The following is a 14963-nucleotide window of genomic DNA, read 5'->3' as shown; positions in this document are numbered from 1 at the left end:
TGGGGGAGGGGCAGAGAGAAGGAGACACAGAATCTGAAGTAGGCTCCAGGGTTTGAGCTGTCAGCACGGAGCCTGATGTGGGGCTCGAACCCACAAACCATGAGATCATGACCTGAGCCGAAGTCGGACTCTTAACCAACTGAGCCACCCAGGCACCGCTATTCTCTTATTTTTTAAAATAATTATTTCTTAAGTTCTAGTGGTGTGTTCTGTTCTACTCATTGTATATAACCTTACTGATATTTATTGAGAATTTAGAAAGAGATTTTTTAGGCTTTTCTAGTATAAAGCCTTAATAACCTAAATATCCTTCTGAATATTTGTTTTGCTTAATTTTAAAGCAAAAATGTGTTGTCACCTGATACAGGAGAAACCTAATTGCAATTAAATTGTGAGGTTTTTTTTTTTTTTAAAGGACTATTTCATTTATCACTTTTTGTGTGATGTCTGTGTTTATTTTCTTTTTGGTGGGTGATTGGGAAGGGACAGCATATTTTCTCGTTATAAGAAAGAAACAAGAATGGAAGTATAATCCATAATATTTATCTTATTGGACAATTTTAAGAATATTACTTGTATTTTATCTTTTGGCAATATGCTAAAACATGTTCGTTAAATATAGGTCATATTGGTATCTTTTTTTCATTTCCTCAGGTACCAGAATGTTGGCTTTGTATCTGAAGCTCCTGGAACTTTTCTCTTATTGAGATAGAACTTGGTTCAAATCACATTACATATATATAGTACACATGTGCTTCACCCAAGAATTATTAGAATCCTCCAGTAAAACAAATTGGAACTATAGTGGGAGTTCTGTCTGGGAAGATGCAGCCTCTGAACAAGTTGATGGCTATCTCAAAACCTCAAAGCCTGACTCTACATGAACAAAGTGAGGCCCTGAAAGCACATGTGTCTTGGCAGCAGGAATCCATCCCAGTCATGGAAACATGTGACTCTGAGGCCTCTCGTCAAAAGTTCAGACATTTCCAGTATTTGGATGTGTCTGGGCCTCATGAAGCCCTGTGCCAACTCTGGAAGCTCTGTCTTCAGTGGCTGAAACCAGAAGTTCATACAAAGCAACAGATCCTAGAGCTGTTGGTGCTGGAACAATTTCTGACAATTCTCCCTGAAGACATTAGGACTTGGGTGAATTTACAACATCCAAAGAACAGCAAGGAAGTGGTGACCCTCATAGAGGATGTGATTGGAATGCTTAAAGATGAAGGTAAGAATGTAAAGAGTTGGTGGTAGAATAGTTGACCCTTATTTGGAATCTAAAAAAAAAAAAAGGAAAATTAGCTCATAGATAAAGAGAACAGATTGGTGGTTGCCAGAGGTGGGGTATGGGCCAAGTGGGTGGAGGGTCACAAGGTATAAAATATAACTCCCAAGTACAAAATAAATAAGTCATGGGGATATAATGTACAGCATAGTGACTATAGTTGATGATACTGTATTGCATATTTGGAAGTTGTTAAGAGATTAGATCTTAAGAGTTCTCATTATAAGAAAAAAAATTTATATATGGTGACTGATGTTAACCTGACTTCTTATGATCATTTTGCAATATATATAATTGAATCATGATGTTGTATACCTGAAGCTAATACAGTTGACCCTTGAACAACATGGGTTTGAACTGTGTGGGTCCAATTATACATGAATTATTTTTTAATAAATACAGACAGGATTGTAAATGTATTTTTTCTTATGATTTTTTGAACATTTTTTTCTCTAGCTTACTTTATTATAGGAATACAGAATGTAATACATTCATAAAATATGCGTTACAGTGCTGATTGTTATGGCTCTGTCAGTGGTAAGCTGTTAGTAGTTAAAATTTGGGAGAATTGAAAGTTATACACAGATTTCCAACTGCTCAGGAGGTTGGTGCCCTGTGTTGTTCAAGGGTCAACTGTATGACATTATGTGTCAATTATACCTCAATTAAAAAGAAAAAAAAAAAATGAACCTTAAAAAGAAAAGTAATGGAGTCTTTCCATTTGAAAAGAAATTCCTTTTTTCTGAAGCTAGAGGTGCAAGGGCCAGATCATGAAGGACTTTATCAGGAGGCATGGATTTTATTCTGTGGGAAATAGAAAGCTTTCTAGCCTGCTTACCTGGCTTTTAGAGAATGAGATCTCACAGATTGGGTAGGGAAATCGATTTGATTTGCCTTTTAAAATATTTTGATATCCAGGCGCCTGGGTGGCTCGGTTGTTTAAGCATCCAGCTCTTGATTTCGGCTCAGGTTATGATCTCACTGTTTGTGGGATCAAGCTCGGCGTCAGGCTTCACATTGAGAATATGGAGCCTGCTTGGAATTTCCTCTCTCTCTCTCTCTCAAAATAAATAAACTTAAAAATTTTGATATCAGTATTGAGGGAGTGGTTGGCAGACTATGGCCCAAAGGCCAATATTTTTGGAGGTAGTTTTTTTGGAACACAGCCACGCCCACTTATTTACATTTTGGCCACAGTTGTTTTCATACTATGACCAGGGTTGATTAGGTATAGCAGAGAAACTATTGCCTGCAAAACCCAAAATATTTGCTATCTGGCTCTTTAAACAAGATGTTGATAAACTTTTTCTGTAAAGGACAGGAGGGCTCTGAAAACTGGAAAATCTGTTAAGATAGATGAAGTGTTAAAGAATGAGGGAGCATTGAGGGGCACATGGGTGGCTCAGTTGGTTAAGCGTCCGACTCCGGCTCAGGTCATGACCTCATGGTTCGTGAGTTCGAGCCCCTTATCAGGCTCTGTGCTGACAGCTCGGGGCCTGGATCCTGCTTCAGATTCTGTGTCTCCCTCACTCTCTGCCCCTCCCTCACTCACGCTCTTTCTCTCTCAAAAATAAATAAACATTAAAAAAAAAAAAAAAGAAAAGAATGAGGGAGCATTGGGAAAACAGGAGTTTGAACCTAAAGGAATTATGGGCTGAATATAAGGGGTGAATGAGATAAGATTTGATGTAAATGTCTGTGCTCAGCCTTACATGAATGGAGCATAAGTAGCAGATTTTATGGGAGGGGATTTATACAGTAATTATGTGGCATGTTGAATTTGAGGTCTCTATGGGCCATACACAATGAATAAACTAACACATAGTTAACAGTGTGGCTTTGGTGTTCAGAAAGAGAAGATTTGGAAACTTACAGGTATGAATTGAAGTAGGAGAAATACATTTCCTTGGGGAACATCAATATTTAAGAGTTACCATAGATCTAACTACCCATTACAGGAAATACAAAGGAGAGGGGAACATTTTAAATTATAGCATGGGAATGCCATTAGTAAAATCTAAACTCTGAGAAACTACAAGGCAATCTAGTTTCTAGAACAAAATAATTTTAAGGGAGAAGTAGGGGTATGGAAGAGGGATTTAGAAATTAAAAGAAATGTAAAAGATGTATAACCAGTCATATGAATGTGTGGACCTTATAAGTCATGAGGTAATTGATTAGATATTTGATAAAGAATTATTGAGTGGGGACAGTGATGATGTCATTATTGTTGGTATCCAGTAGTCCTTATTTGAAAAAGAAATAATGGATTAAACAGAAGAAGAAAAGCCAGGTAAGCAGGCTAGAAAACAGTAATCTAGGACATCAGAGAACCAGGAAATATTAGTATCTTGAGCTAAGAAAGGAGAAATCTTCAGGAAGTGAGTGTTAATAATGGTGCAGCAAAAAAGTCCTATTAAGATGAGTTTTGAGGGGCACCTGGGTGGCTCAGTCAGTTGAGCGTCTGACTTCGGCTCAGATCATGATCTCACAGCTCGTGAGTTTGAGCCCCCCGTCAGGCTCTGTGCTGACAGCTCAGAGCCTGGAGCCTACTTTATATTCTGGGTCTCTCTCCTTCTCTGCCCCTCTGCCACTCATGCTGTCTCTCTCTGTCCCTCAAAAATAAAAATAAACATTAAAAAAAATTTTTTAAGTGAGTGTTGAAAGTAATTTACTGAAATTGTTGATTATGAAGTTATTGTTAAGCTTTAGAACAGTTTCAGAGAAGGAGTTGAGGTGGTACTTATTTGTAGTTAGTTTTATTAGTTTTCTACTACTGCCATAACAAACGACTACCAACTTAGTGACTTAAAACAATGCGAATGTATTATCCTACAGGTCTATAGATGAGTCGTCTAATAACATGGGTCTCCCTGGGCTAAAATCAAGGCATTGGTAGGACTGCATTCCTTTCTGGGCCTCATGATTTTCTACCCCCATCTTGAAAGCTGTCAGTGGAGAGTCATGTCCCTTTTTTTATTTTTATTTTTTTTAAATATTTATTTTTGAGACAGAGTGTGCATAAGCAAAGGAGGGTCAGAGAGAAAGGGAGGCAGAGAATCCAAAGCAGGCTTCACGCTGTCAGCACAAAGCCCAACACAGGGCTCGAATGCACGAACCGCAAAACCATGACCCGGGCTGAAGTCAGACGCTCAACGGACAGAGCCACTCAGGCTCCCCTGAGCCATGTCCTTTCCAACTGCCTTCTCTTACCCTCCATTCTGTTGTCACAGTACATTCTCTGGCATCTGTTATTCTCCCTATCACATGCCCCCCCCCCCCACCAAAAAAAAAAAAAAAAAAAAAAAAGAATGGATGGATGAGGTATGAATGTCAAAATGACTATAGGCAATTCTTTCTTTTTAAATCTTTTTTAATGTTCATTTATTTTTTTTTTATTTATTTTATTTTTTTCAACGTTTTTTATTTATTTTTGGGACAGAGAGAGACAGAGCATGAACGGGGGAGGGGCAGAGAGAGAGGGAGACACAGAATCGGAAACAGGCTCCAGGCTCCGAGCCATCAGCCCAGAGCCTGACGCGGGGCTCGAACTCACAGACCGCGAGATCGTGACCTGGCTGAAGTCGGACGCTTAACCGACTGCGCCACCCAGGCGCCCCATAATGTTCATTTATTTTTAAGAGAGAGAGAGAGACAGAGCATGAGTGTGGAAGGGGCAGAGAGAGACAGAGACACAGAATCCAAAGCAGGCTCAAGGATTTCAGCACAGAGTCCAACTTAGAGCTTGAACTCACAAACCACAAGATCGTGACCTGAGCTGGTCAATTGCTCAACCAACTGAGCCACCCAGGTGCCCCTAGAAAATTCTTGAAGTTTAATTGAGAAGGAAAGGAGAGGTTGCTGGGTAATAGAGGACTGAGAAAGGTTTTTAGTTTCTGTCTTGGCTCTCTGAAGAACCCACCCAATTGCCCTTATTTTATTGCCCTTATTTTATCTGACTCAGAACTGTTCCGGGGCTGAGGTGGCCACCTAGGGGTCATTTGTCAAAGCATTTAATGGGAAAGCTGGGGTATGAGATGCTTTGGGGAATAAAGGATTTGAAAAGTTTCTGTGTATCCCTAGAGATTTAGAAGGCTGGGCACATGTTCAGAAACACCTGATATGGCCTTAACTCTCACCTCTGACTGGCCTTCAGGCTTTGCATAAGCAGGAACTAAAGGTGAAGGTAAAGTTGAAAAAAATTATCTGGCTAAGTGGTGAAGGCATGCCTCAACACATGCAGCACATCTGCAAAGACTAGGAAATGGGTTTTTGTTTGGTTTGGTTTGGTTCCAGGTATTTAAGGAAATCTTTGTGGAATCACTAGCTGACCACTAAGCTAAGGGAACAGACTTAAGTGGGCACACACAACAAAGAATATAGACTTTACAAATCAGTTCAAAAAAAGTAATTAAGTGAGCAAGAACTGCAACAATCAGGCCCCCAAATATATGAAGCAAAAACTGACAGAAAGGAAGGGAGAAAGAGATCAAGAATACTAGTTGGAGACTTTAGCACCCCACTTTCGTTAGTGGATAGAACAACTAGAAAAAAGATAAAAAAGGAAATAGAAGACTTGAACAATGCTATAAACTAAAGTAGCACTCTACCCAATAGTGGCAGTATGTACATTCTTCTCAAGTCCACATGGAACATTCTCCAAGATAGAACACATGTTAGGCCAAAACAAGTCACAATTAATAGAAACATTTAAATCCTACAAAGTATCTTTTCTGACCACAGTAGGATGGAATTAGAAATCAGTAACAGAAGGATATCTGGAAAATTCACAAGTATGTAGAAATTAAAATAAGAAAGATTAAAAAGAGATAAATGAACTAGAGAACAGAAAAACAATAGAACCAATGAAACCATAAGTGGGTCATTTGAAAAGAATAGCAAAATTGACAAAGGCTTAGCTACACAAGAAAAGTATGAAGAATGAGATAACTAAAATCAGGAATAAAAGTAGGCACATCTCTACTGACCTTGCATAAATCAAAAGGATTATAAGAGAATACTATGAACAATTATATACCAAAAAATTAATTTAGATTAAGTAGAAAAATTCCAAAAACACACAAACTGCTAAAACTGATTCAAGAAGAAATAGAAAATCTGAACTCCTCTTTAACAACAGAAAAGATAGAATCAGTAATCAAAAAAATTTCAACAAAGAAAACGCAAGGACTAGATGGCTTCACTGGTGAATTCTATCAAAAATTTAAGGAATTAACACCAATCTTTCTCACACTTAAAAAAAAATTTTTTTTTAATGTTTGTTTATTTTTGAGACAGAGACTGAGTGCAAGTGGGGGCGGGGCAGAGAGAGGGAGGGAGGGAGGGAGAGAGAGAGAGAGAGAGAGAGAGAGAGAATCTGAAGCAGGCTCCAGGCTCTGACCTGTCAGCACAGAACCCGTTTCTCACACTTTTTAAAAAAATAGGGGAGGAAGGAATACTTCCTACCTTATTCTATGATGAGTTTAACTTGATGCCAAAGACAGACAAAGCTATCACAAAACTAGCAAAGCAAACCCAGCATCATATTAAGAAGACTATACACCATGACCAAGTGTTATTTATCCCAGGAATATAGGATAGTTCAACATGTGAAAATCAACACTATACACCATACAGAATTAAGGGGAAGCAATTGCACTATTAAGTATTTATCCAAAGGATATAAAAATGCTGATTCGAAGGTGCACATGCAGCCCAATGTTTATAGCAGCACAATCAGCAATAGACAAATGGAAAGAGCCCAAATGTCCATGGTCTGATGAATGGCTAAAGAAGAGGTGGTATATGTATTGTGTGTATATATTTATATACATATATACTTATACATTACTTCTATAAATACATACATACACACACACACCTATATACACAATACAGTATTACTCGGCTATCAAAAAGAATGAAATCTTGCCATTTGCAACGATGTGAATGGAAATAGAGTGTATTGTGCTAAGTGAAATAAGAGAAAGACAAATACCATATAATGTCACTCATGTGGAATTTAAGAAACAAAACAGATGAACATAAGGGAAGGGGAGGAAAACAAGGTAAAAACAGAAGGAGGCAAACCATAAGAGATCTTAACTATAGAGAACAAACTGAGAGCTGCTGGAGGGGCAGTGGGTGGAGGGATGGGCTAAATGGGTGATGGGCATTAAGGAGGGCACTTGTGATGAGCACTGGGTGTTATATGTAACTGATGAATCTTTAAATTCTGAAACAAAAAAACCACAATAGAATTAAGAGGAAAACTCACTAGATCATCTCGACACAGAAAAAGCATTTGACAAAATCCAATGCCTTTTCATGATAAAAGTATTCAACAGACTCGGAATAGAAGGGAATTCTTCTACCTGATAAAGGACATCTGTGGAAAACTACAGCAAACATCACACTTAATGGTTAAAGACTTAAAGCTTTGCCCTGGGATAAGGAACAAGACAAGGATGCCCACCCTTGCCAGTTCTTTTCAACATTATACTGGAGGTACTAGCCAGTGCAACTAAACCAGAAAAAGGAATAAAAGGCATCCTAATTGGAAAAGAAGTAAAACTATCTTTACTGTCAGTTGATCTGTTCTTATGCAGTTGACCCTTGAACAGCACAGGTTTGAACTGCACGAGTCTACTTATATGTGACTTTTTTTTTTTTAAGATTTTATAGCTAACGCCATAAGGCATTTATTTACAACTGTCCACACTAGTCTCCACAGGTCAAATGGAAGACAAATAGTTCAGAGTTCACACCTACTATCCTCCAAGTACCCAGAGATATCTTCAGAGCCTGTCAGCAGCCCTTGGGATCCCCAGGACTGGATTATCTGTCAAATTTTTTCATTAATAATTTTAGGGGTGCCTGGGTGGCTCAGTCAGTTAAGCATCTGGTTTTTGATTTTGGCTCAGGTCATGATCTCACAGTTTGTGAAATTAAGCCCTGCATTAGGCTCCATGCTGACAGTACAGATCCTGCTTGGGATTCTCTTTCTCCCTTGCTTTCTGCCCCTCCCTGCTCATTTTCTATCTCTCTTAAAAAAGTAAATAAACTTTAAAAAATAAACTACATTTAAAAAATAAAAAATAGGGGCACCTGGGTGGCTCAGTTGGTTGAGCATCTGACTTTGGCTCAGGTCAGGATCTTGCGGTTCATGGGTTCGTGCCCCATGTCAGGCTTTGCGCTGACAGCATAGAGCCTGCTTTGAATTCTACAGTCTTCCTCTCTCTCTGCCCCTCCCCAACTAGCACTCAATCTCAAAACAAACATTAAAAAATTTTTTTTAAATAAAAAAATAAAAAATATAACATCTGAGCTCTTACCTTTAGAGATTCTGATTGCTTATAGTGCCTGATGTCATTATTTTTCCAAAGTTTTAAAGATGATTTTTATGAATAGCATGTTAAAACTACTACTGTAAATCAATAAATGTTTCTCCGGGGGAAATCTGTCTCCATAATGTTTTCCTTCATCTTCCTCAGAGACACCCTGCAAGGATTCTGTCCCGCTCCAGAAGGGGAGCATCAAGGAGAAAATGGAAGCTGACTCACTGACTAGCAATTCCCAGGTGAATTAAAATTCTGCTCTCTACTGAAATGACCTGCATTTTCTTTTTGGTTTTTGAACTTTTGCCAAACATAGGTCCATCTAAGGATATAAGACTATTACTTCTTCCATAGGACATTGGATCTATTTTATTTCCGTTGGTGATACACTCTTCGGAAAATATTGAATCTTTGTATTTTTCTGTGCATGTGTTCCCTCAGGATTGTAGATGATAATTTAAACCAGAGAAATAGAGCCTACCCAGAGAATGTTTAGAATTGAAAGTGAAGGGAGCCAAGGGCAGAATGCTGAGTAATGTCATTTAATAGGCAGGAGCAGAAGAAACCTCAGACGATGCTGAAATGAAAGAACCAGAGTGGTAGAGAAAAACCAAGAAGATATGATGTCAGTGAAAGCCAAGGATGAGAAAATTTCAAGGATAAATCCTTTAAAATTTCAGGAAAATTCAGCTTGAGTAGTGCCCGTTCACTTACCATCACGGAGGTACCAGGCATGGGAATAGAAACCAGGTTGCGGAGGGTTGAGGAAAAAACGTGAGGAAGTAGGCAAAACTAACCTAGATAATTTACTCACAAGGTCCTCTGATATCTTAGAGACATCTGGCTTTGAGGTAGAGGAAAGGAAAAGATTTGTGTATCTCATTGTGATTAAATGTGCCCGTCATGACAAGGTTGAGAATGCTGAAGAGGGAAATGCAGCAGTTGATGGTGTGAAGGCCCTTGTAACAAATATTGATACAGTGTCTAACATGCCACTTGTCCAAGGGCTGGTTATGTGATAGTAAACGAAAGGAGATCCCTGCCTTTGCAGAAATGACAGTAGAGGTAGACAGGCAAACACAAGCAAATAAGATAATTGCAGATAGTAGTAATTACAAAGAAAAGAAAGAAGCATAATGCAGTAGACACTGACTAGGAGGGTGGCTACTTTGGGTAATCAGGAAAGGGCTGGGCTGGGTGACCTGAATGGTAAGGAGTTAGCAGGCTATATTTCTCGAGAGGAAATGCCCTAACTTTTCTGCTAGCAGAGCCTCCGTCTTCATTACAATTCCTGTCAATCTATCTGAAACTCTTTCTTTCTCTTCTGAATTCCTTTTATGTCAAGTATTTTTACTCTTTAGTAATTTTTTGTTCCATAGTTATTCCAACTGTCTTTTTCTCCTCAACCAAAATGAAAGTTAATTTCAGGTTAAAACTTCTCTTGATTTTCCTTTTGCAAGTACCAAGTTGATAGGCCTCTAATATAACCTGTTTGTCAAAACTTAGAACCCCAAACATTTTCATCAATTTCTTACATATTCTAGGCACCTACGCTATTCTTTCCAAATTCATTTCTTCTCTAGTAATATTTTTGGGGCTGACCTTTGATTAAAAAGAAACTTAATATTTTAGGAACCAATATCATTCAAAGATGTGATTGTGGAATTCAGCAAGGAAGAGTGGGGACAACTGGACCCTGCTGTAAAGAACCTGTACAGGGACGTGATGCTGGAGAACTATAGGAACCTGAATTCATTGCATCAAGGTGACTTCTATGTGTTTACCTATGCTGCCCGTCAGTAGTTTCTTTATCTGCTGCTAAAAAGCTATAGGACTACTACAGTAGGTAGGGACACTTGGGTTTGGGTTCAGGTTTCCTAATGTCCTCTGGGCACAATAGCAGATTTTCCTGCTGTATCTGAGGGAGAGTCTTTTCTAATATAGAGCTAGAAATACACAAGTCTGTGGTGACCCCTGGCCTTGTCTTTCAGCAGCTCTTAGACTACTACATAGGGATGGAATTCTTTTCCCTATAAAAATGTCGGAAGTGTCATGTTTGTTTGTTTGTTTGTTTGTTTGTTTGTTGTTTTTTCATGTTCCCCATGAAAAGAACATGTATTTTCCAAACCAGTTGAGCTCTCTGAGTTGGAAAGTAAGGACAGAAGATGGATAATAGAGCAAGAAATCCCAAGCACATCTTTTTTTGGTGAGAACCAGGCAGATATGAGGCATTTGTAAGAATCTTCTGTTTGTTAAACACACGGTGAGGTTAACAGCCTTTGAGTTAAGAGTTGGGGAGGTGATGATAAAACCGCAGAAGCTTTGAAGGAAAAAAGTCATCATTGCTTTTCATTCACAGATTCGATTTCATAAGTGGGTAATTGGAGGAATGTTGCAGGTGAGGAATGCAGACACTTAACTTAAAGCTCTGTGGCCTGGAGCAACCCATCTGCCAGTTTCCTCATCTGTAACACTGAGTTAATAACAGTATTTATCTCCACGTTCCTGTGAGGACTACATGAGTTGATATGTGTGGCACACTTAGAGCAGTTCCTGGAGCATGGGAAGTGCTAACAAACATTAGACAACCTAACATTAAGTAGTATTCTTTCAAAGAAAACAAAGCTCTGCTTTATGCAAGAGTGACTTTAGTAATCTTCCAGTTTTCCTTCTTTTACTATAGAACTTCTTGTGCCCTAACTTTCTACCTTCATCATAATCTCTTTATTCTTATTAACATTGTATTTGTGGGAGATTATCAATTATTGTGTGCTTATGATAAATTTTAGTATATATAGAAAAGTATGAAGAATAGAACTCACCCATGACCTCATTACCCCGAGCTATGCAATATTAACATTTTTTTTTTATTTATTAGGCTTTTTTCTTTGCAATGATGTGTCTCTGTGGCTTATGAAGATTTCTTTTTTTCCAAAATGGGATCATCAGGAATATGTTGTTTTCTATTCTGTTCTTCTCACCTAATATGATACCAAGGGCAATTACGTGTTATCACTAGTCTGTGGAAATGGGGCTTCACATGTAATGGTCCATCACATACAAGTATCATAATATATTTAACCATTCCCCCCAGCCATTGGACATTCAGGTTGTTGCCCAGTTTTCAGGCATGTCTGATAAGTTCCATAGGATATGCCTTATTAGAAGAGAAACTTCAGCATCAAAGGACATGAATATATTTAAAGGTCTTGTTACTTTGTGATACCAATCTAGAGAAAGGTTATACCAATCATACTCACTAATTATCTATTAGCACCCTAGCACGCTATTGTTTACCTGAAATCTTTATTAATTTGATACGCAGATTACTCAATTTCATCCTTTCTAAGGTAAATTCCCTTGCCCATCCCCCCTGCCATTTTCCTTTGGACTCCATTTCTCCCTGTCTTCTTTCACTTATATTTTCACCATTTCTGCCTCTCATTAGCTAGTCCTCCTATTAGCTTTTTTTTAAATTTATTTTTATGTTTGTTTTTTTTAATTTAAAAAATTTTTATTTTAGAGAGCACACAGGAGTTGGGGAGAGAAAGAATCTCAGGCAGGCTCCATGCTCAGCACAGGGGCAACGTGGATATCTTGGGATATCTCAAGACCTTGGGATTATGACCTGAGGTGAAATCAAGAGTCACATGCTCACCGACTGAGCCACCCAGGCACTCCTCTCCATTTAGCTTTTTAACATTTTTAGGTCATTACTGATTTAAAAAAATTGTTCTTTCAACCTCTCTATCACTCACCTCTTTATAGCCAAACTTCTCAAGATATTTTATACTTTTCTCATTCCCTCACCTTTTAGTCCTCGGTCCATTTCACTTGTCTCTTATTCCAAATATCCATCTGAAACAGTTCTTACTGAGGTCATAGATGACTTTCTTGTAGCTAAATCCAGTGGATATGTTTTCGTTCCTTGTTTCACTGACTTCTCCAAAGCAAGTGACAGTATTATCTGCTCTTCTTTCTTAAAACACTCGTAGGTTCTTGGAATACTTCTGATATTCCTCCTCTCTTTCTGATTATTCTCTCTATGCCTATTGCAGACTAATCTTTCTCTAGCTCTCTAATAAATTCCAGCGTTTCTCAAGATTTGGTCTCATTTTGTCTTGTTTTCTTACTCTGTATTTTCTTCCTGAGGTTATCACATCCACAACTGCACCTTCACTTACCACACATGTATAGGTGACTTACAAATTTGTATCCCCAGCCCAGGCTTCTTTTCTGAAGGACATGACATTTCTCTTGGCTGTCGTAAAGATAACTTCAGTTCCATAAAACCAAAGTCATAACTTTTCCTTTCCAGTCTTTTTCTATTCCCTGAGTAAACAGCACTGCCATTCATCCTGTTACACAAGTATAGAGTATTATCCTTGACACAACTTCTCCTTCCTTCACCTGTCTAGTACTTGGGGGTGTGTGTGTGTGTGTGTGTGTGTGTGTGTGTGTGTGTGTATATCTTTCTAAATGTCCCTTGAATGTATCCACTTCTCTCCATACGTAGTGCCACTACTGTAGTCCATGTAGTCCATCATCATCTCTCATCTCATTCTCCTGTTCTTTGCCTAGTTGACTCCTAGTCTTCTCTCAGATCTCAGATAGTTTCACATTTTCTACTAGTTTTTTCTGTTATATACTCCCATAGCACCATAATCTTCTCTTTTTATCATTTGTCACAATTATATTTTACTTGTATCTGTATAGGTCATTGTCTCCCACATTAGGCTTTATGTTCCTCGAGGGTAGGGACCATGTCCCTTTTTGCCCTACCTTTATATCTCAAGCTTTTGCACATATATAGGACCAAAGGGGAAAAAAATGGATAGATAGATGTGTATTGGATTATGAAAAAGCTAAAAATTATTTTATTTGTTTTGGTCACTTGTGATTCAGCAAATGGTTTTATGTCCATTATCTATTAAGAATTTAGAGGTTTTTAATAATATATAATAAAATTTATGTAAATTCTCACTATTGATCATAGTTAGGACAAATGAGATCTTGCAGGTTTTTTATTATTTTATTTATGGTGTCTGCCATACATATTTTTAAAATTTATGTTATCACATATCTTTCCCCCAGTGCTTTATATCTGTTAGTTTTATGCATAAGAATTTTTCCATCCCCAAATTAGAAACACATTTCCTGATTTTATTCTGACTTCATCTGTTTCATCATTTAAATATAATACTTCAGTCAATCTGGAATTTGCCTCTGTAAATGTCATTTATTTTCCAAAACCGTTAATGGATTATAGTGATTTAAAGGTGGCTACGGAATCTTTGTCGCTCTCTTCATCAAGACGTAGACTTTGGACACATGAAACTAATGTAACATTGTGTGTCACCTATACTTCAATTAAACCAAAAAAAAAAAAAAAAATGCCGACTGTTTCTCTTCCCTTTGAATCTCAGCTGGCACTGAGCTATTTAATCAATCAAATGCTGCAGAAGTGACATTGCCAGTTATGGGTCTAGCCTGTAATAGGACTCCACTTCTTTCTCTTGGAAGTTAGCAGCCACTGCTTCAACCTGTTGAATGTTGACCTGAAATATGTAACTAATGAACAAAAAGACCAAAAAACGAGAAATTTAACTAGTAGAAAAGAGGGAAAAAAGGCTATTATTTGTAAATGGTAACTTTCTACCTAGAAATCCAAGAAACTCATTGTCAAAACTACTATATCTGTTAAGAGTTTTATAAGGTGGCTAGATGTAAAATAAAAATATTGGTAATTTTCCTATGTGCTAGAACTAAATGATTTGAAAATAACAAAATACATGAAAGTTATTTTAAAAATGGGAATAATAGAGTTATATGAAAAATGAGTTATAGAAATATGAGGCGAACATCACAAACTTGCTTAGAGAAATACATTTAGGAATTTTGCCATTCAGTAAATGCTACTGGAACAGTTAACTGTTTCAGTTACTTATTGTTTCTAAAAACTTACCTCCAAACTTACTGACTTTAAACAGCAATCATTTTATTAATTCTCACAGTTTTGTGAGTTGACTTAGGAGTTCTCAGGATCTATACGATATTGGCTGAAGATACAGTGTTCTGCTGGGATGGAATGATCAAAATGGCTCATCACATGGCTGGAAGTTGAGGCTGGTTGTCACAGAGAACTTAGCTGGCCCCATGGACCAGAGTACCTCCATGTGGCCTCTTCTTGAGGCATGGGCTTCTTTCTCATAGCATGCCAGCCAGGTTCTGAGAGGGAGTATCCTGAGAGGAATTGGAAATTGTCAGTCTCCTAAAGGCCAGGCCCAGAAGTGGCATAGTATCACTTTTACCACATTCTGTAGGCTAAGCAGTCACAGAAGGAG

The 14963-nt window shown here is 38.0% G+C and overlaps 2 protein-coding genes across 5 annotated transcripts in view; one reads left to right on the top strand and one right to left on the bottom strand.

Annotated features, from left to right (window-relative positions):
- ZNF214 (zinc finger protein 214) overlaps positions 1-14963 on the bottom strand; it is a 136693-nt gene that overhangs the window by 85997 nt on the left and 35733 nt on the right. The window lies entirely within an intron of this gene.
- Positions 1-14963, top strand: part of ZNF215 (zinc finger protein 215) — a 32307-nt gene that overhangs the window by 12062 nt on the left and 5282 nt on the right. For 2 of the 3 annotated variants that reach the window (XM_060605878.3, XM_060605876.3), the window contains exons 2-4: positions 655-1225; positions 8776-8861; positions 10252-10384. In XM_060605878.3, the coding sequence (XP_060461861.3) occupies positions 826-1225; positions 8776-8861; positions 10252-10384 (619 nt within the window). In that variant the 5' untranslated portion in view covers positions 655-825. Of the gene's footprint in view, positions 1-654; positions 1226-8775; positions 8862-10251; positions 10385-10729; positions 10826-14963 lie in introns of all 3 variants that reach the window. The other variant, XM_078433176.2, reaches the window with a different exon arrangement.

The sequence above is a fragment of the Panthera onca genome, chromosome D1 (assembly GCF_046562875.1).
Source record: "Panthera onca isolate mPanOnc1 chromosome D1, mPanOnc1 haplotype 2, whole genome shotgun sequence".
Taxonomy (NCBI): domain Eukaryota; kingdom Metazoa; phylum Chordata; class Mammalia; order Carnivora; family Felidae; genus Panthera; species Panthera onca.
This window is presented reverse-complemented; position numbering and strand designations above follow the sequence as displayed.